This window comes from Corvus cornix, chromosome Z (assembly GCF_000738735.6).
Source record: "Corvus cornix cornix isolate S_Up_H32 chromosome Z, ASM73873v5, whole genome shotgun sequence".
In the NCBI taxonomy this organism is placed as follows: Eukaryota; Metazoa; Chordata; class Aves; order Passeriformes; family Corvidae; genus Corvus; species Corvus cornix.
Genome location: NC_046357.1, coordinates 7,348,570 through 7,372,525, shown reverse-complemented (window position 1 = coordinate 7,372,525; position 23,956 = coordinate 7,348,570). Strand labels below are relative to the sequence as shown.

Below are 23,956 nucleotides of genomic sequence, written 5' to 3'. Positions count from 1 at the left end.
TCCCACATATACGCCAACATCTCCATGTGCAGAGGTTTATGGTTTGTTTTTGCTCATAGGAATTTTATGCTCAAGCACCTAAAGGAGATTCAGCCTCTGATGGGCCAATGATGCCTCAATTTTCAGGTTTGCCTTCCCTCATGCTGTAGCTCACATTCAAGAGAAATTCTCCTCAAGCATCTTCAGAAATGTTGAGTTTCATAAGGAACAGAAAGCCTCCCATACTCAGGCTGAGCTCTGAGCACCTTCTATTTGATGCAGTTTTTAAGAAACTCTGCATACACATATTCCCAGCAAGGTGTTCAGGGCATTGGTAACTACAGACAATATTAATCTATGCTACATCACAGTGCAGGTTGTACTGATGCAGCTAAAATTTTTCTAGTTTTGTGGCACATAACTAAAATCCAATTTGAAATATTTACATAGATATAAAATGGATAGATTTTCCCCTGCTATTGTTGAACTTCCCTGACACGACCAATAAAGATGCTCATCATGATTTCCCATGTGTGTGAGTGCCTAATTCCTGTAGAGTGGACTGTGGCCAGAAATTAATTTCACTGCATACCTACTCTAATGGAATGAAGATTATGTGATCACGATAGCCTTGAAAATTATTTTTTTTTAATATACCTCTATATTGAGTATCAAATATAAATTATGTAGTTCAACTACAAAAAAATGAGCTTTCTCCTTTCTAAATACAAGGTTCACAGTATATTTAACTTGCCTTTAATTAGCAAACTTATTTTAGCACTAAAAACAAAAATAGAAGAGAAGGATAAGTCCTCATCTTTTAAAAAGCAGCAGCTTGTATTACTGAACTCAAGATTTCATTCTAATACATATAAGATGGATGTTTGAAAGAAAAACACATACTAAATCACTTTTACAATAGCAGAGTTTTCACAAACTCGATCCAAGGCATTACTAAATACTTTTCCATTCTTTTTTCAACTGATCCTGAGACCATTTTTGCTAAAATGGTAGAGTTATATTTAGAAAGTACTTATATAGCCACTATTTAGTTCCATTTGTAATAGCTATTAATTCTGAAAGAAATACATCTTCTCTTGTTCATGTAAGATGTCACTAACGGCAATTAAATTTTTGAGCATTCAAGAATTCCCCAGAACAGCAACATCACAGACAGAGAGGCTCAAAAGGATCATAATGATTGTGTGGTCAGATTCGCATCCAACAGGCCTCAGGATTTCATTTAATTCTCTACTAAACTGCACTTTTGACCAAGCAAAAAAGGTTTCACAAAGAACTGTAAAAAGCTGTGCTCTTCTCCAACAGTCTTTACTGAATAGCATAAAAGCATTTGTAAGCATACAAATATTTATGAAAAGCATTTACTAAAATATGAATATAGATTTGTATCTGAAAGCATGTTAAACTTTCTCTCACAAATTTGCTTTTTATTTATAAAGGCTGTGCTCTACCTTTACAGGCACTGTGTTTAGTTCTGCAAGTGCAGCCAACTCCTTCTCTTTGAATGACATTTTCTCTCTTCTTTCTTTGCTTGGAAGTCAACAAAGATACTAAATTTTCAAAGCACATAGTGAAAATAAATGCTTCTTTCCTATCTTTCTCTCAAGTCCAGTAAAAAAAATTGGACACCTACTCTAAAATATCCATTGTTAAGAGGGAAAAGTTATTTTCCAGTATTGCTTGTATAATCTTCCTCTACTGTGGTTCAGGGTAGGGGGATAAGCAAAAAAGCATGAGAAGTAAGGTGATAGGTAGAAGGGTCCAAGTCTCATTGGATTTTAGAGTTCCACACCTCCAACTTTCTGCACCACTTCTACTTTTACACCTTCCTCCAACCTCTTATTTGTGCCTGTATGCCAATTTATCCAATTGTCTTCTCATCCGAGTCTACTCAAAAGTAAGACCTTGATGAAGGATGGTAGTTAAGTAATTTTTAGGTCCAAACCAGTTCATCACATGGCCACACAGTCAGACTGTCTGTCACACCTGAAAGATGGCAGAGACAAGCAAACCAATACTGCTGATTAAAGAAATACTCCAAGTACACACCATCTATATACATATAAAACAAACATTTGGAGACCCAAACTGTAAAAGTCCATGCCTGATATTCAAAACTATATATAGCAATACTCCTCAAAATCTACCCCATGATATGCAGCTGCTTTTTTTTCAGAACTGTACCTGGCACCATTAGCTACAAAGGGCCATTCACAAGATTTATTTCTCTAAGTTCAGTTTGATGTTGTGAAATTGGTGTGTGTGGACAGTACTTCCACTCCTGTCTCTTAGCCACTCTACTCCTACTCCTTATGCCCTTGTACATTGCATAATATATGCACATTTTCAGGTGTGCTCAAGCATTTGTTTTGGTATCCTCAGGAACATTGTTCCAAATCAGAGTTTCTAGAGGCAGTCTTTGAACTCATTTCCTTGCAGACTAACGTATTTGCCAAGAGCACAACTAGGAATTACTATTCAGAGAGGCACTGCTCCTTGTTAAGTTTTTGTTTCTTTGTCCCACATACACTGGGACAGCAGTATTAAGCTGTACTAAGCAATATTATTCACCAAAAAATGATCAACCATACCAATTCATCTTTTCATCTAATGAAAATACGTTGATGATTTTATATATTATGGCTTTTTTTATTTTAAAACATAATTGAAACACAAATTCATGTAAAGAAAAGGTGTGGTTACTGTTTGGGTTCAGTTTTGCAACTGTATGAAATTCCTTGCTGTTCACATTTACCTAGGATATAGATGTACTCTCATTTACTTAAATTGCTTATCTTTTTATATTGCATTTCATATATATTATTTCTATTACAGGATCCTTTTATATCTAAATCATCTTCCTAATAGGTATGAAGAAATTTTTAATCAGAATGGAAGGTCATATGAGACATGCAAATAGGAGTTACTTCTGCATTGTTCTAAACAGGGCAAAACTAATATTGTCTAAACACCAGTTTAATAATATTCTCCTCTGCTGCAAATGTGTTCATAACTGAAGTCTGACATATAACTCTTCTGTTCCCTCAAAGGCCACAGTTGTGAAGGAAGCAGCCAATACTCAAACTAGTAGAGTCCAGATCCAAAACAATCTTCAAATATCAGGGGATACACCTTGGACGAAAAAGAAGTATTTGCAGTGAGGGGATTGCAAATATTAAGGTCACTAAGGTCACTATGATCTCAAAACAGGGTAGGAATCTATATTTTGGCTATTTACTGCACTAATCTGAAGATAAATAATCTCAGAAACAGATTCTTGAGGAACTAAAAATCTGTCCCCAATTTAACTTCGCTCTGGATGTCCCTGTCATAAAGTACACAGATTTGCAACAGCTGGTCTTTGAAAACTCAGATTCAAGAGGCTTGACCAGGGTGAGGATGGGACAGACTGCAGAGAAAACTTTCATTTTCACTCTTGATTTTAGGCTAAGTTTTTGTAGTACTTGCTCCTGAAGAAAATACATGCTCAAAACTGTTAGCTAAGATACTGCAGACTCTCTGAAGCTAAACCTCTGTAGGTGTCACTGTTCAATGCAGTTTTTCAGATTGCTAGTAATGACATCTATAACTCATACACTGAAAGGGTTTCCAAAAAGAAACCATTTTCCCCTAACTAGCAGAAACCACAAAAGGCATGAACTATGGAAAAACAGTACAAAGACATTGGAATATAAAGAAGTGATTACATCCTGAAATTGACCCTGTCATACACAGCCAACTTGGACCAGGCAGGCCCAGAAAGCCCAGTTTCTAGAGTGTTCCAGATCCCTACCACCAGTGAGAGCCACCACAAATGCTGGCAAACCCGAGCATTCTCCTGCAAAGATTATTTAGCTTTAAGATATTTAAGGCTTCAAGAAGACATTGCTTATCTACCAAATTATTTCTAGACATAAACAACAGAGAAGAAACTGGCAGAGTAATAGATAACAGCCCTCATAGCCCTAAGGTGGCTCTTTTCATAAGGAGAGTCACCTTCCACTATTCTGCTAGCAGAAAACCCAATGAAACAACTGTCAGCAATTCAAAATCCATATATTCTCAAACAGATAAATACATCACAATTCATGCAAATATGCAATGAACCTTTCACACTCACTTTTGAAAATACTGTTTGCAATTAAAAGGGGGTTTTTTCAAATCTTGCTCTATCAAATAAAAAAGAAAAATCAAAATGACTCTCCTGTGGAGTTTCACACCCCCATCAATTCAACTTTAAAGTAAGGTCTTGTTTGCAAGGAAAGAAACAGCACTTGTGATCAGCACAAGCTTTCCACATTATTTTATTCATGACAACCATATTTAAAACAACAGTATAATCTTAAAATAGGCTGAGAATGGGTTGATTCACTGTTAACTAGTAAATCTATATCAAAAAGTTCAAACATTTTTTTAAATGGGAATTTAGAACAAATATTCAGTGCTTTCTCCTGAGTTTTCAAGTGGTCACCAATTTAAATACATGAAAGAAATGTACTAGTTCCCTGAATTTTTGGATAATTGAAGAAAAACCCACCAACAGGTTATAATCTATGAATGTGTTCGTGTATATGGCCTTGGAATAGAATAGTTCAAATGGAGTGGACCTACACTGATCATCTAGCACAACAACAATCTTAAAGACAGCCTTAAATACAAAAAAATAAACATCCCAAAGTCAACATACTGCCAAACAAGTAGCTGCTCCATCAGTGAACTGGAAAAACTAGTTCAATTTGGTTCAGTTCTATATAGCTTCCAGCAGTCCTGAACACATTCAGACAAGAGTCCAGAGTAGCCTGCTCTTAAAATATAGTGCCTACCAACAACTTCCAACATATGCAGCTCCAAAATATTACTCTGATCTGGGAGAAAAGTGTCTCTCTCTGCACATTGGTTCAACTGAGAAGAATCCACTGCAATATCGAGCTTCTGATACACAGAAGTAGTAGACACTCCAAAATAAAACTCAACAAGTTGAAAATCACAGAAATGCCTGTTCCCTTTCAAAGCAATTTGAAGCCCTTTTATCACCATCACTATCCTGCAATATTTTAAGCTTGTAACAGAAATCTGACTAATCAAAACCAGTTTTGATAATCAAAAGTAGTCTTGTGTGGAAAAGCAAAAGCACATTCCATCAACAAGATACTTATTTTAAAAAATATATAATTAAGTAAACTGTTTTGGAACTGCACCCTGTATTTTGGAAACCATGGCCAAACTGATATGCCACCACCTTCCCTCATATGCTGAGTAACTGAATTTATTTTTCACTTATACACAGTTTTATTTACTATTTCATAAGGTTTCCACAACTACAGTCAGAACTGACTTATGTATGATTAGTTCTTCATTACTGTAATTTTAATCTGAAGTAAGATTATTTTGGAGCAAACCTATTTAGTCAAATACAATTGTAACAGTTTTACAGCCTAGTTAATATACGCAGTCTTTATTTCAGCATGGCTCTGTTGAAATCACTTAGCAGATATTTGAAAATGTCTAAATAAGAGCTATTGTCACAGGAAAAACAAAACAACTTACAAATATCTTCAACATGGGAAGATGGAATAACCACCATGGAAGTCTACGTAAGAGAAATATGAAGGACATCTTCATTTATAGTTTCTACAATGAAATTTCAAGCTTACTCTCTTGATTTCATTTTAAAATCAAAATATAACCAGGAAACAGCTAACCAGAAACTGAACTCAGGGAAAAAAGGATTACATTTACTGATTAGTATTTCAGCTTGGCTCCTCCTGTTATTTTCCCTGGTCACTTCAGTAATATGAAGCATATTCTGCAAAATGAATTAGGTTAAATTGCATTTCATAAATTAAGTAAGTTATTTGGATATTTTTGCAAGTATCTATTATAGCTGTGAATTGAACCATTCATGAGATTGCTTATTACTTACAGCACGCGGGCTCTACAATACCATTTCTACCTAAGCAATGCAAGGAAAAAACCACATTAAACAAAGTACAACGTTTTTAAAAATTGAAGCAACTGCACTTCCCAATAATAAATATAACTAACATCTGTTGCAGAAACTGCTTGGCACTTGCACAGTTTTGTGAAGAATTTTTGTTATAGATAAATATTTTTCTACATTTCCTATTATGCACCACTCAACTCAGACATTTTCCTTAATTACACTCCGAGGAGTCCTTTCATATCCATTAAAGAAAGGCAATTTGTTGCCTAATAGAATGCATACATATTTTTAAATTTCAGCTGTGATTCATATGTCTTCTGGCACATGAAAAAATCAAGGTAACACCTCTAATTACTGGATTTAGTTCTGCAAAAATGCCTAACAAAACTCTCAATGCTCAACATATTATATTTGTTAAATACTTTAATAAGCTGGTTTTGATATAAGCAATGGTCTAATGATTCATCATTTTACTTCTATTCCACATCTCAATAATGAGGCCAACAGGAAGGCAAGAAATTACCATTTTAACATAGGTAAAAATGACTGAAGAAGGCTTCTACTTTGTAACAACTTTGCGATATTCTCCTCTTTTTTTTATTTTTTCCCTTTTAATTTTGCTTTCCACTATTCTTAGGTAAAGAATTTCAAAATCACTGAGCTCTTGATACAGGGTAGGTAGTTTTTTTTCCTGACAACATACATGTGCTGTGCACATCTAATGTTGTATTCTGCATTTCATACATACTCACATTAGCAATCAAGACTTGTCTGCTATGATAATAAACTGTTAAGATTTTTTTTTAAAAGCATGCAGTAGAAACCTATTTAAATGTTATTGTAACCATATAGAGATCTATTACCCTACTGAGATTTCAAGCAACTGGTAATGAAGAATGAGGTGAAAATGAGGGTACTGCCAATAAAAGAAAAGAAATGCTAACTCTACATACACAAAAAATTCAGTTCAGGCCCAAAAGTCTATCCACACAGGTTCAGCTGCAAAATGAGAGAGTTGTAAGTATAATTTGCTGTAAAGCAAGCCAACTGGCATTGCATTCATTATTAATATGAAATTGGACAAGGAACATGTCTTAAATTTTATTTGCCATCAAAAACCTCACTTAACATTGAACCAAATTTTGCCACTCTAAAAATGAAAAATGTACAAAAATAAGAAATACTTAAAGCATGTAAGAAACAGCACTTTTGTTGATGAAAAATGTAATCTGTATTGCTCTATGAAAATAGTTAAAGCCAAGTCACATAGGCTATATTTGGATGATAAAATCAAATCAGTTGTGTCTCAGGATATTGTCAGTTTTTAAGTGCAAGGTTTAGGACTGCATGCTTTGCTTTTATGCCGTATAATAAACTACACCAAATTATTAAACTTGTATCAAAATTGATATTAAATTTCTTTAAATATTCATTATTTCCTTCTAAGTCTGTTTTTATATGAACAAGACCTAGAACTTGTAGATTCTATCTCTGCATCACTATCATTTACCTATTTATGTAACTTGATATATTAAATACAAATTCCTTTTCTTTCCTTTTTTGTTAGAGTGAATTCTCAGAGAAAAGCACCAACAATTTAAAAAACATTTTACAGTGTAGTTTACATAGCTGTCACTTAATCTCTTCTGATATTAAAAACACTTGCTATACTCCAGTCACATTTACATCACTTCTTAACACATAATTTATAAGCTTAATTTAATAGTAATAAATTTAATTTTAATAATAAGCTTAATTTCTTTTGACTAAGAAAAGAGGCATAATTAGCAATAAAGAAGTAAAACTGTATGTTCAGCTATACCGTCTAAGAGCACCTATTCTACAGATCAGTTTGTTCTGAGTTGAAAGTCTAAAACCTTGTATTTCAGACAATCTAAGAAAGAATCTAGTTTAAGTACAAAACAGCAACATGGTAAGGTGCTGAAACAGTTTTCACTCTCCTGCACTCACAGAAGAAACAGATTTCACATATAATCTTTAAGAGGAGGAGTCCTTTAAATGACATTTATGAACAGAATGATACAACCAGATTTTAACTTCTTCCTACAATTTCAGAAGTAATTTTCAGCATTTCCTCAAATGTATCTGACATGATAGGAATGTAGACAAGATGAATTTCTCAGAAACGCAAGAGCAAAAGGTACACTGAATAGAACAATTACATAATTTACTGTGTGATAGCTAGAAATTAGACAAAAACATTACTCCTTGGAACAGGAGGATCATAACTAGTTAAGGACTTCAGGAATTGCAACTCTGACCTCACATCAGTACACAGCAATTCAGAAAAAGCTTTTACACAAAAAAGACAACCTATGGCCACAACGTATTGCTTTAAGCAGTTGAAAAGAATGGAGTAATGGAACAGTGCAAAATTAAAACTAATAGCAAATAAAAACCCAAGCTAAACAAAAAAAATCACTGTCCCAGTAGCTTTTCATAAGAGTAGTTTTTAAAAACATCTTCTCTCCCTTAAGCAAAATATGGTGAAAGCAGAAGATATGTTTGCATCCAAGTATTACTTGTCTATTTTCCAGCACAATTAAGCCTGTATAGAGTGCAGTGGACTAAGTTTTTAGGGATTGGGACTGTTCTTGGTCTGCATACTTACAGTAAAGAAGAAACTGAGGTCAGTCCTTAACCAGGATGTCAGAGTTATAAGTGATAGTGGATCAGTGGTGTGCAGATAGTAAATATAAACAGGCAAGAAGCTGCCACATTAACATACCTCTTGTACTGAGCGAGCTGCTGGCTTGTCTTGGTGATTGGCCAGTATTAAAAACGGCAAAGTACATAACTGTGGGTGCTGGAGAGCAGAATGCAGTTCATTCCTAGCAGTTTCTAGATCATCTTCAGAGGAGGCGCTGTCTAGTACAAATATTACCCCTTGGGATCCTTGGTAGTAACGACTCCAGTATTTCCTGATATTGTCAGCTCCTTTCAAGACAATAATGAGAACTAATTAAAACAACAATAATTTAACAAATTTAACACTTGTAAATGAAAATAAACCATCTACTTAGAATGATCAAAATAATTATCTAAACTTTCTCTCCTACCTATCATTAAAAGAATAAAAAGAAAAAAAAGCAAGAAAAAATCCAACATAAACACACACAAATTTCAATCAACATTGTTTAAATAAGGAAGGAGGTTGACTCAATGCAGCTTTCTTCCCTTAAAGCTTCTCTCTATTAATGAGTACTGGCAGAGCTACCATGCTTGCAGTACCACACAGCCTAATCCTTTACCTTCTCACTGGAATATCTTGGAACTCTGATACCTAAATCTTTATCCATTCTTTTTCACTTTGCCCTGCAGCTCCTTGTCATAACCTGCAGCTTCTGTCACGGCAGTTGCTCATTTCTGAGCATGATAAGGTCTTCAAGTTCATCTCCAAACCATCAGGCAACCGCTTCATAATTGGGGAAAAAAGGTGTCAGGAAAGCCTATTAAAGTAATTAGACACTTAATGAGGAAAATGATGATACAATAGTGAGTTGAACACTGAATGAGGAGCTATGGTGACAACATGCAAAGGCATTCAGTTCAACTACTTTTGCTCTGTCAACCACACTAAGGATTCTGGAAGAGCCCAACAGTAGACACATGAGTGACTGTATAGGCTTATATGCCACAGTAATTTTTAGGACACAGTTCAGCAGCACTCAGCCATCTCAACAGAAGCCAAGCACTAAGGTTATCAACAGAAAGCTTTTGTCTCCCCTGGAGAGCAGCATATGTTGTAGCAATGAGGTAGGAAAAAAAAAATTGTATTTGACAGCTGTCAAACTATCTAAACTATGATTTGGATATGGGCTATTCTTTGTATGTCTGGATCTGGCACTACACTCATGGGGACGAACACTAAACAGTGAACAGCAGCAGCAGCAGTAGTCTAGTAGAAAACTTGACATGTCTGCCAGACAGTGACTTGCAAAAATGCACTGAAGGTACCTTTTATAGACACTTTTTCTTATTTTGAGACAGGGAGAAGTAAACTTCCATATATACACAAGAACGAAGAGCTGAAAATAATAAAACTCTACTTTCCAATGAAACAAAATGATACAAAATTTCTGAGCAACGTAATGAGGTTTTAATACAACATAATGACCATAACATTGATAGAATACTTAAAATATTAGCTTAATTTACACATTGTGCAACAAAAAAGACAGTCACTAAACAGAAGTGAAGAAATAAACATTTGCTCCATCTAATTTAGGTACGCAACTCAAGAGTATTCAAATCTCGCCTAATGGAATTACTCTTGTCTTTTTACCAGTCACACTGGAACCCTGAACACTTTGTTTCTGTATCTGCACCTAGCCCAAACACTGTCAACACATAAACACACACGCTTTTTCCTACAGAGAATACTGAAGTCATACTTAGTCAGTTTTTTTCTGCAAGAGATCTATAGAGTTGATTACTTCAAGGCAAACGGTCACAGGACTAAGTCAAGACCTTGCTTAATCTCTCTGTTAATTTAACCAGACTCAAAATAACAATGCACAAATAGGACACGTTTTATTTTTTTTACCATCAACACCTGAAGATTATTATTATATAAACAGAAGAGGGATTGCATTGAAAGCTAGTTCTATGTTTCTGTAGCACACGAATATCTGTCAAATGTACTTAGAATTTTATAGCATCTGTGAGATGCCCCAGTCTTTCTGAACAGCTGTCTACTTCAGAACCAAGTAGAGCATGTTGCCAGAGGGACACTATTTACACAGCCACACACAGCAGTGTCGCAGGCATCTGAAGTATCACATTACTTTAAAAACTAGTAGAGAATCATTTTCTATGAACTTAAAGGCCAAGACCATGATCAGTTCTTTGAACATATTTTTTCTTTCCTAGCAACATAACATCTGTCTTATTTACTCTAAGCATCAGTCAGCTACTTTTCAATCACATGTCACTGCTAGAACCCGAGTCTTATCTTTGTAACCATACTCACTCTAAACAGAAAAACTGTGGTGAACTGCAGAGCATTTGACCTCTTGTATCCAGGCACATGGAAGAAAGCAGCTTATGGATCCCTACATGGGACATTGAAGCCAGAAAAGGAGTACACTGATTTGTCAACCTTATGGTCCTGTCTTTTTGGTTCAGGTTCTTTAGCAGCTCAATTTTTTTTCTTCATGTCAACTGTCCCAAAAGAAACACCACCAAAGTACAGCAGTCCTTTTCTCTCCAGCCCTGGTCAGCCACCACGGCACAGTTATAAGAACCAACTTAAAACGTCCCATGAAACTTGGTATTTTCCGCAGGATCTTCCATTACTCTAATGACATGCTCTGAAATTGCTAACACTTCAGCTCTGAGGAAATCACAGCCTAAGGTTTAAGAATAAAAATAATTTGCACTAAGCAGACAAGAAAAAAGACTGATAAAGCATGCACCTTAGGGTGCCATTTCAAACCATTTTTCTGGCAAATGCACTTGAAAAATTATTCTTGGCATCAATAAGATATCAGCAGCTGGATGTCACAATTTCTACAAGACAAATAACCTGATATTCTTTTGCCTTAACTCTTCATATCCAGGGAATAGAAACTGCTCTCAGTTTCTTTCCTCAGAGCAGTGGAATGGAGTTATCCTGAGTTATCCTGGGCAGGAAACACTTGCCTATAAATAGTGTTTCAGCCATCACACTTTGCAGCATGACAAATGCAGCCTTAGAAACCAAGCAGTTTTTAGCTGCAGTTCAGCAAAATTGTCCTATTAATTAATTTTTTCTTCTATTCCAAGGGTTTCAAAGACAGGAACATTCAAAGCCTGAGTTCTTTGGAAATCCAGAATACAACTTGTATCCATTAAACATCCTTAGGATCTCAGGAGACTGATGTGATAAACCAGGAATTCAACTTAACTAGTACCCAAAACATCCCATCAAACAATAGTAACACAAAGAATTAAGCACTTAGGTTTGCCAGTCTGATCTCATGTGTTTCTCTGAGAGCTTCAAACCATATGCATGTTTCTTCAACCAATAAACTGTCTAAACCAAGATTAAAAAAAAAAAAAAAAAAATCTCCAAAACATCAGAAAAAGATAATTCACGTTAGACCTAAGGAATGTGCTATGTGACAGGTTCGCTAAAATGTGATCTTCAGGGTAGCAGCTTCCTCAAACACAAGCAAGAGCCACTACTTACGGCTTAGGAGTGGGTTGAGTCCTGTGATGTGACTAAAACATGCAATTTACAAATAAACTAGGGGGAAAAAAACAACAAAACCCACACTTCGGCACAATCACACCACTTATTCTAAAACAAAAAACAGTATTCAATCAAACATAGGCTTGAATCACTTTATAGCAGGAAAAAAACAAACCCCTCCTTACAGAAAAATGACAGGATGCTGCAATTCAAAACCCCAACCATTTCACATTATTACAGGCCAGGTTTACTCAACTAACTGTAATTTTAAAGACCATAATTTTAATATCTTTAAATATCAAATAAATATTTTTTTCTTTATCAGTCAAAGGAACAGTGTGCCTATATTAACAATGTTAATTATTTGTATCAGTGCCAACAGTACCCCCTGGGAGCTGGGAGGAAGATGTTGACTTATGTGCAGTTTAACATTCACCTGAACCAGTGCACACAAGTACTACTACACACTGCTATAAATATTATGCAAAACACAGAGCTGCAAGATCTTCCTTTCAGCTATGAATACTTGTATTTACATCTTCATTCATAGTGGTTTCAGGCTACCTTCAATTCCCTCCTTTTCAGTACTTTCAGGAGAAAAGAACACAGCATTACAGAAAAAATTGGCTGAAAGAAATTTACATGTGTCAAGCTTGTTACTTGTCAGACTTGCAGCAGGTCTCCATCAAGAGCACAACAAATGTCACAGAGCCCTTGCTTCAACACAGTCTAGTCCACAACTGAAAACTCTTGTTAACCTCAAAATACAGGTCTGGAAAAGTTAAGAGTCTCAAATGGAGGGAAGAACATTTTTTCCCTTCCCATCAAAAACAGTTAACTTGGGGACATAAAAGAATGCAGTCTGCAAACACCTTTTGTACCACTTCAAATATATCCACTCACCTGAAATGAAGACACCTACATACTTTGAAGGTTTTACAGGTAATTAAAGTATTATATAGATCATTCCTCTACTGATATTAAACAGAACATTTCTAATAAAGCATAAAGGTGAAAAAATGCCAAGTACTATGCCGCAAAATCTTTTTGTGAGAAACACCGGCCCATGGGTCAGGGAGTAAGAAAGAAGGGTAGGGAAAAAGAAATCTCCTATCCATCTTGCAAAATCTGTAAATACACCCTACTCTCTCACTCCAAGAAAATCTTTGGAAAACAAATGTTTCTAAATTTATGTAGCGTTTTATAACTTCACTTCCCATCATATCTGCACAAGCAAAACCGATAGATTTTCCTTAGTAGTCAAGAAGATGCCTGAAATCTTAGAAATACATTCAAGAGATGTGGCTGCTCTTTATCTATCACGGGCAGGTTTCCCAGTATTCCATCCTTGAAGAAATACTGTATACAATTTTTTTTTTTAATGTGTTAGCTCCCTTTTATTACAAATAAATTTATAAATACTGTTTAAGATACCTGCTAGGAATGTGCATGGAATTCGTCCCTTTTGACAGACACATCCACACAGAGATACAAAAGTTTTGCATGGGTGTAATGTCAGTCACCATGCTATGGCTAATTTGTATGGCTACTGCAACAACACAGATCCTAAACCAAAACCTTCTCCAGATTCAAAGTCCCAGGACTTCTGCTTCCTAGGGTCTAAGACCAAGTGATCACAGCCTGCTTTCTCTACGCTTTCAGGCAGTGCCCTCCTGCAATGCACAAAACATGGCAGCAGGAAACTGGCACTTTTTCCCCAGAAAGAGGAACATTTTGAGACTGCCAAATCAGCTATATTCACTGCAGCAATTCAACTACAATATGAGAAAACAGCACAAAAGGAAAATGAAAAGAAAAAAGATGTTGAGGAAAAATTTTTCTGCCTTTGTATTCAAAACATAAAAAATCAGCAATGTATATAAGTTTATGCTGCTTAATTTTATTTTTCTTACCAAACCAAAGTTTATGGAAACCATCTCTGTCATCTCTTGTCTGCCTTCCAGGCTTTCCCAGAGAGATTAATCTGGAAGTCAAGCCTTCAGTATTTTCCTTATTAGCTAACTTAAGTGCTGTTTCCAACTCTGAATCTCCACCTTACTCTGATACTTAAATCTGTTGGAACAACATTCAGGTTTCAAGCACTTGGAAGTTTTAAAAACATTATACTTACACTTGCCTGCAGAAAGTCAGTTTGATCTACTTGGATGTGTGCATTATACTACCACATTAAAATAAAACATGCAATTTGAAGCAAATATCTACTGTTCTAGTCAAGAACATAAAATTCATTATAAAGTTCATAAAAAAATTTACAAATTAATTTAAAAGAAAGAGAATGATATATGTTCCTTGCAACATGCTTTAACATCTATTTAAGCCTGACATCTGAAGATTTAATAGTTTGCAGCAGGTGGCACAGACAGCCATTCTCACCCCTTCTTTTTCTTTCTTTCTATGAGTTTGGGGTTGTTCATTTTTTAAATTCTCAAACACACAGTAACCTTTAGGGCTAGCAAAGAATGGTTGGCAACAAGACAATCTTCTACCACTTTCCTCTCTACCCACTACCCCATCTGTGTCCTTCTCCCACATCTGCTAGAGGACTCTGAGACAGCCAGGATCTCAGAAGCAGCAGCACATCCCCACAGCAAGACTGCTGCCAGCACCCAGCAAAGGTGAAATGTACTCTCCCCTGAGCTGCAGTCACAGTTTTGGTAACAGTGCAGCTAACCTCAAATAAAGCTCAAAACACATCTTTCTCCATGGCATTTAAAACTAGAAGGCAAACAAAAGAAGCAGCAAATCTACCACAAGCTGTGTATTTTTGTTTAGCCGTTGTGCTAATTGGCCCACAGAAGTTTAAAGCTTTAGCTTTTGGAAGGATCATGGTCTTTCTAAGAATCAAAGATAAATTTTTTTTTTTTTGGAGGGGATATTGTTCATAAAATAGTTGTATAATTTCTGATGCCTAACTATGCTGCTACAGTCTATCCTTTGATTCTGCCTGAAGAAAATGGTATTGAAAGCCCAACAGGCGACAGAGACTTTTAAGCAAACCAAATGTTCTGCTTTTCTCTCCACAAAATATCTCACAAACAAAAACAACGAGTCCCCACCCACAAAAGCTTTACTAGGAAATTCTGTGTTTTGCTTATCCTATTTACATAGCTGTGATAGGTGTTGCGTGCATGGTTCCTACTTGCAGTGAGACAAACTGTGGGATGTCTTTTCACACTGAAAAAACCTAATTGTAGAAAAAGCACAATATTTCCAAAGGACAATGGTAAGATCACTATGCTGAATAGAGCTTCCCCAGGACTCAGGTTAAAGAGGTCCATAAGCAGGAGCAAATGATATCTCCCATCTATGAAATGAGGAAACTATGTGACAGAGCCTGGGCTTAGGCACCATTTGAACAGCAGGGTGAGCATGATTGATAGCAAACAGATCTAACTTTAATGCTTTTGGAAGCTGAATGTCTCTGTGCAACTAACAGCGTGGACAGCTCAACAGGGTCATCTAAAAATTTCATCTGCTAAGACATTCTGTAAACTGATGCAGCTATGGCGCAGATGGCATTGCATGTACTCCACAACCAGATTTCGTAGAGGTGTCAACTGCCTTTTAGTCAAGTACAGTATGGAGATTTTATTGCTTTGTGTTAGTTCATCCCTGTGTAGATGACTTAGGCTGGCATTTACTTGTAGGATCAGTCTTCTGATGACTAACTTGACGAAATGTTAACTGCTCTGACAGCTATGTTGCTAGAAGGATGTTCAGTACTCCACTCTACCGCCACAGAGCAAAGGAAGAGAGAGATTTCCCACAAATATTTAAATTTTCAATTCTAATTAATAGAGCAACATTATTTTCTCCCTCGTCCATCATTTTTTTCATCAGGCAGATGCTACCTGACAACTGTTGCTGTCTTCTCCAGAAGTTCATATTTACTATTCAAGTTGGACTGCACAACAGTGTGGCTTCTCCTCCTACTCTTTTTTCTGCTGGTCATTACTTCCAAATTAAGGCAAAATACACATGCTTTGTTTAACCAAAACTATTTAAAGCTATTTGTTCTCAAGCTGTCACCTAGACAATTAATTTAGTTGGCCTAAGAATGTGAATTTATGACTTTGGTAATCAAGTTTAAGAAGTAGCAGCAGTGGGGTGGCAAGTTCTCATCTCTTTTCCTGGGCATGTTCAACCAACTGGAGACAAGAGCATTCCTGATATTACCCGCTTTGCTTTTGCTAAGCACTTAAAACATTTTTGTCTTAAATGAAATTTCCAGTATGACTACACAACACGTAGCCTCTATGTTTGAGAAATGGCTTTAGGGTGTATCACAAAACCTAACACAAACATATGACAATATATTTTAATAAATAAAAGAGAGAACATTACTAAACCCTACAGCATGCTGTTGGTATGAAGAAGAGCTGCTCACATCCACAATCATTCTTTTAAATTTGACTTGGCTCAGTGTTTGGCATCTCACTTGTTTCTAAGCCTGCATTTACAAGAAACTAAACTAAATTATCAAATAACTTATTCTAAAAAAGACAACTGGAAATTCTTAGTTGACTACCAGGATGGACCTTAAATGTTGATATAGGCCTGAATAAATATCTAAACCACAACTTCATATTCATTTCAACAGTATTACAGCTGCAAATGACTAAAAAAATAGGGAATAAATGGTGATTTCAGCCACTGTGTCTCCAGGCTGGAATATGTTAAAACCAAAGAAAAAGCTTCCTATTGCCTTTACACCTCCATTATCTATCTTGAGAACCAACCTCAGCATTCAGCGTCCCAAACTTTTTTCAGCAAAACACTGTTAGAATCTTCTGAACAACAAACATTACTATCTGCCTTATTCTTCCAGTCTTCTCCCACTGTTCTGTATGTTCATCATACACAATTTCATCCTTAGTTCCCACAAAAAATTACTGCACTGTAAGAGGAAATCAGCACAACTGTAGTTTCTTGATTACTCAGCTCAATTGCATAATAAAGAGGGATATTTCCAATTGTCCTGGTAATAGTAAATTCTGAAAGAATGTGGACTGGGGCATGGCACATCTCCACAATAATTGGAATTATACGTATTATCTTATAGACCAAATTTTGGGGGGGAAAAAAAGGGTAATTTTTTAGTTTCTTGGGATCAGGAAGGGATTATTGGTATAGCAAAATAGCAGCTTAGAGAAGTGGCAGTTCAACTTGGTCAGCAAATAAAGCAAGATTTTCTTTTCAAGTAATTCAGGAAAGCCTAATGTTAGATTTGAAAGCTCTAGATATATTCTTACTTTTTCACGATCAAACTCAAGGTTTTTAAACAAAACATTTATCATTTATGAAATTGGATAAAACTCTTACTTTCTGTTAGGAAGGAAAGTTCATGTCTCAGGAAACAAAAACAATAAAAAAAACAGAAACTTGGTTAAATTTTTAATATTCTGGTATCATGTAGTTCAAAGAAAAACTGCAAAGAGAGTACAACAAACTTTGCTCCCTGTCTCTAAATCTTAAAGGAGCATGAAGAGATAATTGGTCCTTGAATAGATTAAAGAAGAGAGACTATGTTCTATATATTTTGTCTGAAAATTTACAATCCCTGCAGAAACGAAGAAATAAAGCCTGGCTTCATTAGCAGGTTTGGAGACAACCAGCACAGTAAAAACTAGCACTATCTTCGACCTCAAGGAAATGAAATGATACTTCAATGAAACACAAAGGATGACTACACAGTCAGCATCTGTTTCACATAACTGCTTGGCTGCTGAATTTAAGAACCTTATGCAGTATAACTTCTGCTGTGTTTTAAATATTGGCTGTTAATATGATACTGTATGATGATATATGAAGCTTTCTGTTACCTAAACCTAAAAAGACAAAGCACCAAAAAATTAAAACTATATAGAACTTCACTCTCTAAATAGCATATAACAACAGACAGTGGTTGTTAAGAACAGATGCCTTCCTCCAAGTCTGCAAGATCAAATGTCTGGACAAGACCTCCACACTACAACAAAGAGAAATTATATAACAATAGCATAACGACTGAAGGTAAAAACCAGAAATAAAACAAAAAAACCCCAGCAATCCAACAAGAACATGGCTTCTCTTCAACATCAGAAGCAGAAATTCCAAAATAAAATTTAACAGTGATTATGTATTTAAAATGTTTTGCTTTATTTTCATATAGGAGCAAGAGAGAAACCATGCCTGCTCCAAAAAGCTCAGGTTTTACCCTCATCAAACAGGAACACATTTCTCAGCTAAAAGGTTAAATGCTGACTAGAGAATCACAGAATGATTTAAGTTGGAAAAGACCTCTAAGATCATCAAGTCCAACCTTTGACCTATCACCTTGTAAACTAGATCATGGCACTAAGTGCCATGTCCAGTTGTTTCTTGAACACCTCCAGGGATGGTGACTCCCTGGGCGGTCATTCCAATGTTTAACAACTGTTTTCATGAAGAAATTCTTCCTGATGTCCAGCCTCAACCTCCGCTGGTGCAGCTTGAGGCCGTGTCCGCTCATCCTGTCGCTTGACAGGAAGAAGAGAGTGCCCCCCACCTGGCCACCAACTCCTTTCAGGCAGTTGTAGAGAGTGATAAGGTCACCCCTGAGCCTCCTTTTCTCCAGGCTAAACATCCCCTCAGCTGAGGAGTTCCCTCAGCTGCTCCTCACAGGACTTGTGCTCCAGACCCTTCCCCAGCTCCGCCGCCCTTCTCTGGACTCCCTCCAGCACCTCAATGTCTTTCTTGCAGTGAGGGGCCCAGAACTGGACACAGCACTCGAGGTGTGGCCTCACCAGTGCCCAGTACAGGGGGCAATCCCTGCCCTGGTCCTGCTGGCCACACTATTGCTGATCCAGGCCAGGATGCCCTTGGCCTTCTTGGCCACCTGGGCACACCCTGGCTCATGTTCAGCTGCTGTCACCAGCACCCCCAGGTCCTTTCCAGCCCCTCTGTCCCAGGCTCTGCCGCTGCCTGGGGTTGTTGTGACCCAAGGGCAGGACCCAGCACTTGGCCTTGTTGCACCTCACACCACTGGCCTCAGCCCATGGATCCACCCTGTCCAGATCCCCCTGCAGAGCCTTCCTGCCCTCCAGCAGATCAACGCTCCTGGCCCAACTTGGTGTCATCTGCAAACTGAGAATGCACTTAATCCCCATGTCCAGATCATCAATAAAGTTACTAAACAAAACTGGGACCCATAACGAGTCCTGGGGAATACAACTAGTGACCACCAACTTTTGGAACAAAACAAACTTTTGGAAGCTTGCTTTTGCTCTCTTACCTAGACAATGAAAAGGTAACAGAATTAGCATTTTTCTGCAATATTTCATAGAAGAAAACAGATTACACAGTTTTTAAAAACAGACATGCAAACATCCATAGTCAAAGGAAAAAGAAAGTAAAAGATGCAGTAAAAAATTCTGACAATCTTTCTGTCTTTGAGGAGATAAATGGATGAAAAAACAAATCAAATATTCTGGATTACTTCTCATCATGAGTCAAAACCCTCCAATAAGACAAGATTTCTCAAAATACACATACCTGCAAAAATAGAAGTTGTATGATCAGAAAAGGTTAAGAGACTTTAACAAGGATCTGCTATAGAATACACAGATTCAATTCTTGATTAAAAATTATATTTACCTACATAAATTATATATTTCATATAGCTTAGGTAGCAGAATGTATAAACTAGACTGCAAATTATTCATCCTATTTTTAAAAAAAATCAAAAAAGTTACATTATGACTAAGTGCACATTATGCACATAACACACTTAAGCAGTCTATCCCTGAGGAGTGGTCCCTTTATGAAAGAAAATTACTGGGTTTTTTTTACAGAACACATGCTCAAACAGGAACATATATGTTTAAATCCATGAACTGGTGGTAGTAAAGAGGAAGTGCTATGCTTTCCACAGTTGCTTACCTCAAAGCCTTCTTGAAACAATTTCACATAAGACAACTATCATGCAACTAGATCTCCTGAAACTTTCCTCAAGAACCAAGTCAAATTCTACCCCAGATAATTTAAGAGAGGATCCAACCTTGCTGAAAAATCTAATAAATATCCTCAATATTAAGTCTACTATATTTACATAAATAATAAAGAAGATATACAGAAATTATAGAATATAAAGAAGATCTATGTGGGTTTTTAATTAGAAGAATATTAGACTCCACAAGAAATCTCATCAGGAGAGTGTTTTCTTCCTTGTAACAAACAACCTCTTGGTCACTTGAGACTCAGAGTCAGAACTGGGAGCCAAATAGGTTGCCTGTATATGGAAAATTAAAAAAAAAATCCCACAACCATAAAACAACCATTGTTCCAAAATCTAACAAATCCAACAAGAGAACAGTTCACAAATAATATAACTCATTAGAAGTTGGTTGCCTTTGCAACACTTTCAGTGGTGGAGTAAATATATTGGTTTTGACAAATGTTCACATAGTTACCTGAGCCAGTTCTAATAAATGAAAGTTTATACATACAATAAATAGAAGGAATACACACTTCCTTGAGCTGCCACATGAGCCATACTAAAATTACAGTCCAGTTTGTATTTCTGTATAATTTAACCACTGCAATCCAAGAAATTACATTAAGGACATACAACACACACCTTCCACTCCTCCTGCTTTTTACCCTTTGTTTTTCGAGGTCAGGATTTGTACAGCTTTTCCCAACTTTCTCTGCTGAGATTTTTAACTCCAGCTGCACTGATCTATCATTTCAAAATTTAAAATATCTAACAATTTAAAACAACTGACAGTTATGATGAGATTTAGACATTGCACATTTTTATAACCAGATGAATAAATGCCGTACCTCCAAGTTCTTTTACGTTCAAAATTGCATTCTGGAATGGCACTGCTTTTATACTAAAACCTAAGAAGAGAAATAAAGAGCATTAGTAAGCTATTTGTTAAAGGGGCCATTTAGAATCAATTGCATATGTTCAGAAAAAACAACTCTTTCCATTAAGAACCAGGATCTTCCATGTGAAATTCTGTTTCAATATGTTTAGAAAGTCAGTTATAATGGGATGGGAAGGGGGTAAGAGGTGGAGGAGGGCCATGGAGGGGGACGAGAATAAATCAGTATAAGAAATGAAATTGCCAATTATAAGTACCTGGCACACAAATTCAGCACAAAACTTCCATCCAGACCATCTACCAGAACATACTTCTATAAAATCATCTTTTACTGCATGTGGAGCTAAAGTGGGTAATTCAGACTACCAGTAATACGAGGTGATCATTCTGCAAGTTTCTTCAACGTTGTTGAAGACAACATGCAATTCAAATCACTGTTTTCTTCCATTTAAACTTTATAGATTTTGGTTGCACCTGGATTATTAATCCTGTCTATAAATGTTATTAACTTAAAGATCCTTCTACAGACCTTAGCTGGATGTATTAAAATGGTTATAAGCACACTGGAAACATCTATGAATACTCTATCAACCTGATTTTTGCTTAAACTGAAATAGAAATTAAAAATCCAAACAAAAAGAAAACCACCCACCAAAATGTGATCTTTACCCTTAACTAAAACTTCAGATAACAAGAGAAATGGAATGTGAAAGGCTTCCAGCAATATACCAATGCATTATATACTAAATTTTGCATGTTTAGTGCATACATATATATAAGTATATATAATATTTTATATAGGGAAAATTATGTCTGCTTTTTGAGCATAAAATATCCAGACAGACATTAAATTTATTTCCATCTAGAACAAGTAGTTTCAACATGATTACATATCTGTGAACTGAGTAAAGAAGTTTTGAAAAAATGTGTTTCCCTTCACATTTGTTAGCTATCCTTTAACAGAAACAAGATGTTTTTCGCCCTGGTTAGACCAGTAAGACATTACAGTACTATGGTCAGGGCTAGACGCAATAGAGGAACGTACAAGAAAGTCTGAAGGGAATAATTATGAAATATTCTGGGCATTGCTGTCTGAAAAGAAATCCTAAACTCTTCCTAGAAAGAAGGAAAAACTGGGATGGACCTGACTGGCACTGATGAAAAAACGCAAAAACATAGGTTATAGTTTGAAACCTGAGTGGAGAAGTTGTCACATTGTATTCTTGGATTCTCCACAATATTATTTGATATACCACATTTAAGTGGATTTATTATAAGCTGAATACCCTAGATGTGCATCATTTTGGTTTGCCTGCCTAGTATTGTCCAGAATACTGGTGTTCATTCCTCAAGTTGCCTAATTATATAATGGTATTTTATTGCATCTCTCTAGAAAAACAAAATCAATTTAATTTTTTCTTAATGATATATTCATTACTTCCTTTGATAGCTCTATACTTCTATTTATATTGCTGTGACTGTTTCTTTCAGGGTCTAAAGTGTTAAAGTACAATTTGTACAAATTCCAGAGATAAAGCTCAAGAGAGGGGGAAAAAATAATTAAAAAAAAAAAAGGGTAATTACTCTACAATTTTCTTCAAACTTTTTGAGTTAGTCACCTTCTCACAACCAAGCATCAGATCTCTGTAACGTTGCCAATAACACCACCATAGAGGCCAAAGGTTAACTATTCTTTGTAATAAAACCACTCTTCTTTTGTACCTGTTTTACATTTTACTTACAGTTGTATTAAATAATCTTACCTTCTTGTAAATTAAGCAAACATACATTGAAAAACAGTTAAGTTGCTAAGGCACAATCATAAAATTTAAGCCCCTAAACCACAGCTACAGTACAAAGCCTGTAACTGTAGACACAAGTTACTTGCACAACACTTAGTATCTGTTCCATCAGCAAATCAACCTTTTTAATTGCTGCAGCCACTGAACCAGATTTCTTCCATCTCCATGACCTAATCTGCCCTCTTTCTGAACTTTCCAAACAGGTATTCCCTCTTCCTTCACATGCTTGTTTCTGGTTTTTCTGGTGCTGTTTTGTTCTTGGTTTGTTTCTTGTTGGTTGGTTGGTTTTGTTCTGGGGTTTTTTCAGTCAAAACACGCTTTTCAGTATTAGGCATCCTGGTTCACCTTTACCAAGATGCCTATTGTCGCGGGTTCGGTTTGAACCGGGTGGAAACACCAATTTAGTGTAGTGGTTTGGTCCAAAATACTCATTACTGTTTATCTGCTGTGAGATAAGAATTAGGAGAAATGCAAAACAGGCACCAAACTTGAAAGAATATAAAGAAGTTTATTAACAGACCTAAAAGAAGAAAAAAAAATTATACCACCTTCAGAACTCTCCTCCTCCTCCCACCTTCCTCCCTTCTCCCACTGACAATGTTCAAAGACAACCCTTAAGATGTTCAGTCTGTTTACCACTTCCATAATAACCTGGTTCAGTCCATTTAGAAAGAGAAGTCTCTTCTTGCTCATGCTATGAAAACATTATCACAACGAGACAGCCGCCCACTTCCAAATATTGTTCAGTCCATTTAGGAAGAGGAGTCTCTCTGCCTGCGTGTGAGTCCTTTCCCCCGACTTGCAGCTTTTCCCGCAACTGCTTTCGAGGGTCCACTCTTGAAGTTTTTTGGGGTACAATTTTAAGGTTGAGCCGTTCAGAAACAAAAACAGAGGCCCTTCTCCTTCCCTGGGAGCAAAGGGTCTTCATCATCTTCATCGTTAGGACTATCTCTGGGAGCATCTCTAGGGACTGAGGTTTTCTCCTTTCCCGTTTGGAGCAAAAGTCCTCATCTGGTCCATCTCTCCCTGTCCAAACTTCTCATGAAATTACAGCTGCGTCAGCATCTGCCTATCTCAACGCAGGTGCTTCTGCTTACGAGTTGAACACTCCACCCCCCATATCTTCATGAAATTACAACAGGAT

The 23,956-nt window shown here is 36.4% G+C and overlaps 1 protein-coding gene across 7 annotated transcripts in view; it reads right to left on the bottom strand.

Moving 5' to 3' along the window:
• The window catches only part of ARL15 (ADP ribosylation factor like GTPase 15), a 252,963-nt gene that overhangs the window by 143,497 nt on the left and 85,510 nt on the right, over positions 1-23,956 (bottom strand). For 6 of the 7 annotated variants that reach the window (XM_039566720.1, XM_039566719.1, XM_039566721.1 and 3 more), the window contains 2 exons: positions 20,964-21,023; positions 8,694-8,902 (listed from right to left, as the gene is read on the bottom strand). In XM_039566720.1, coding sequence (XP_039422654.1) covers positions 8,694-8,902; positions 20,964-21,023 — 269 coding nt within the window. Of the gene's footprint in view, positions 1-1,965; positions 1,987-8,693; positions 8,903-20,963; positions 21,024-23,956 lie in introns of those variants that run through there. The other variant, XM_039566724.1, reaches the window with a different exon arrangement.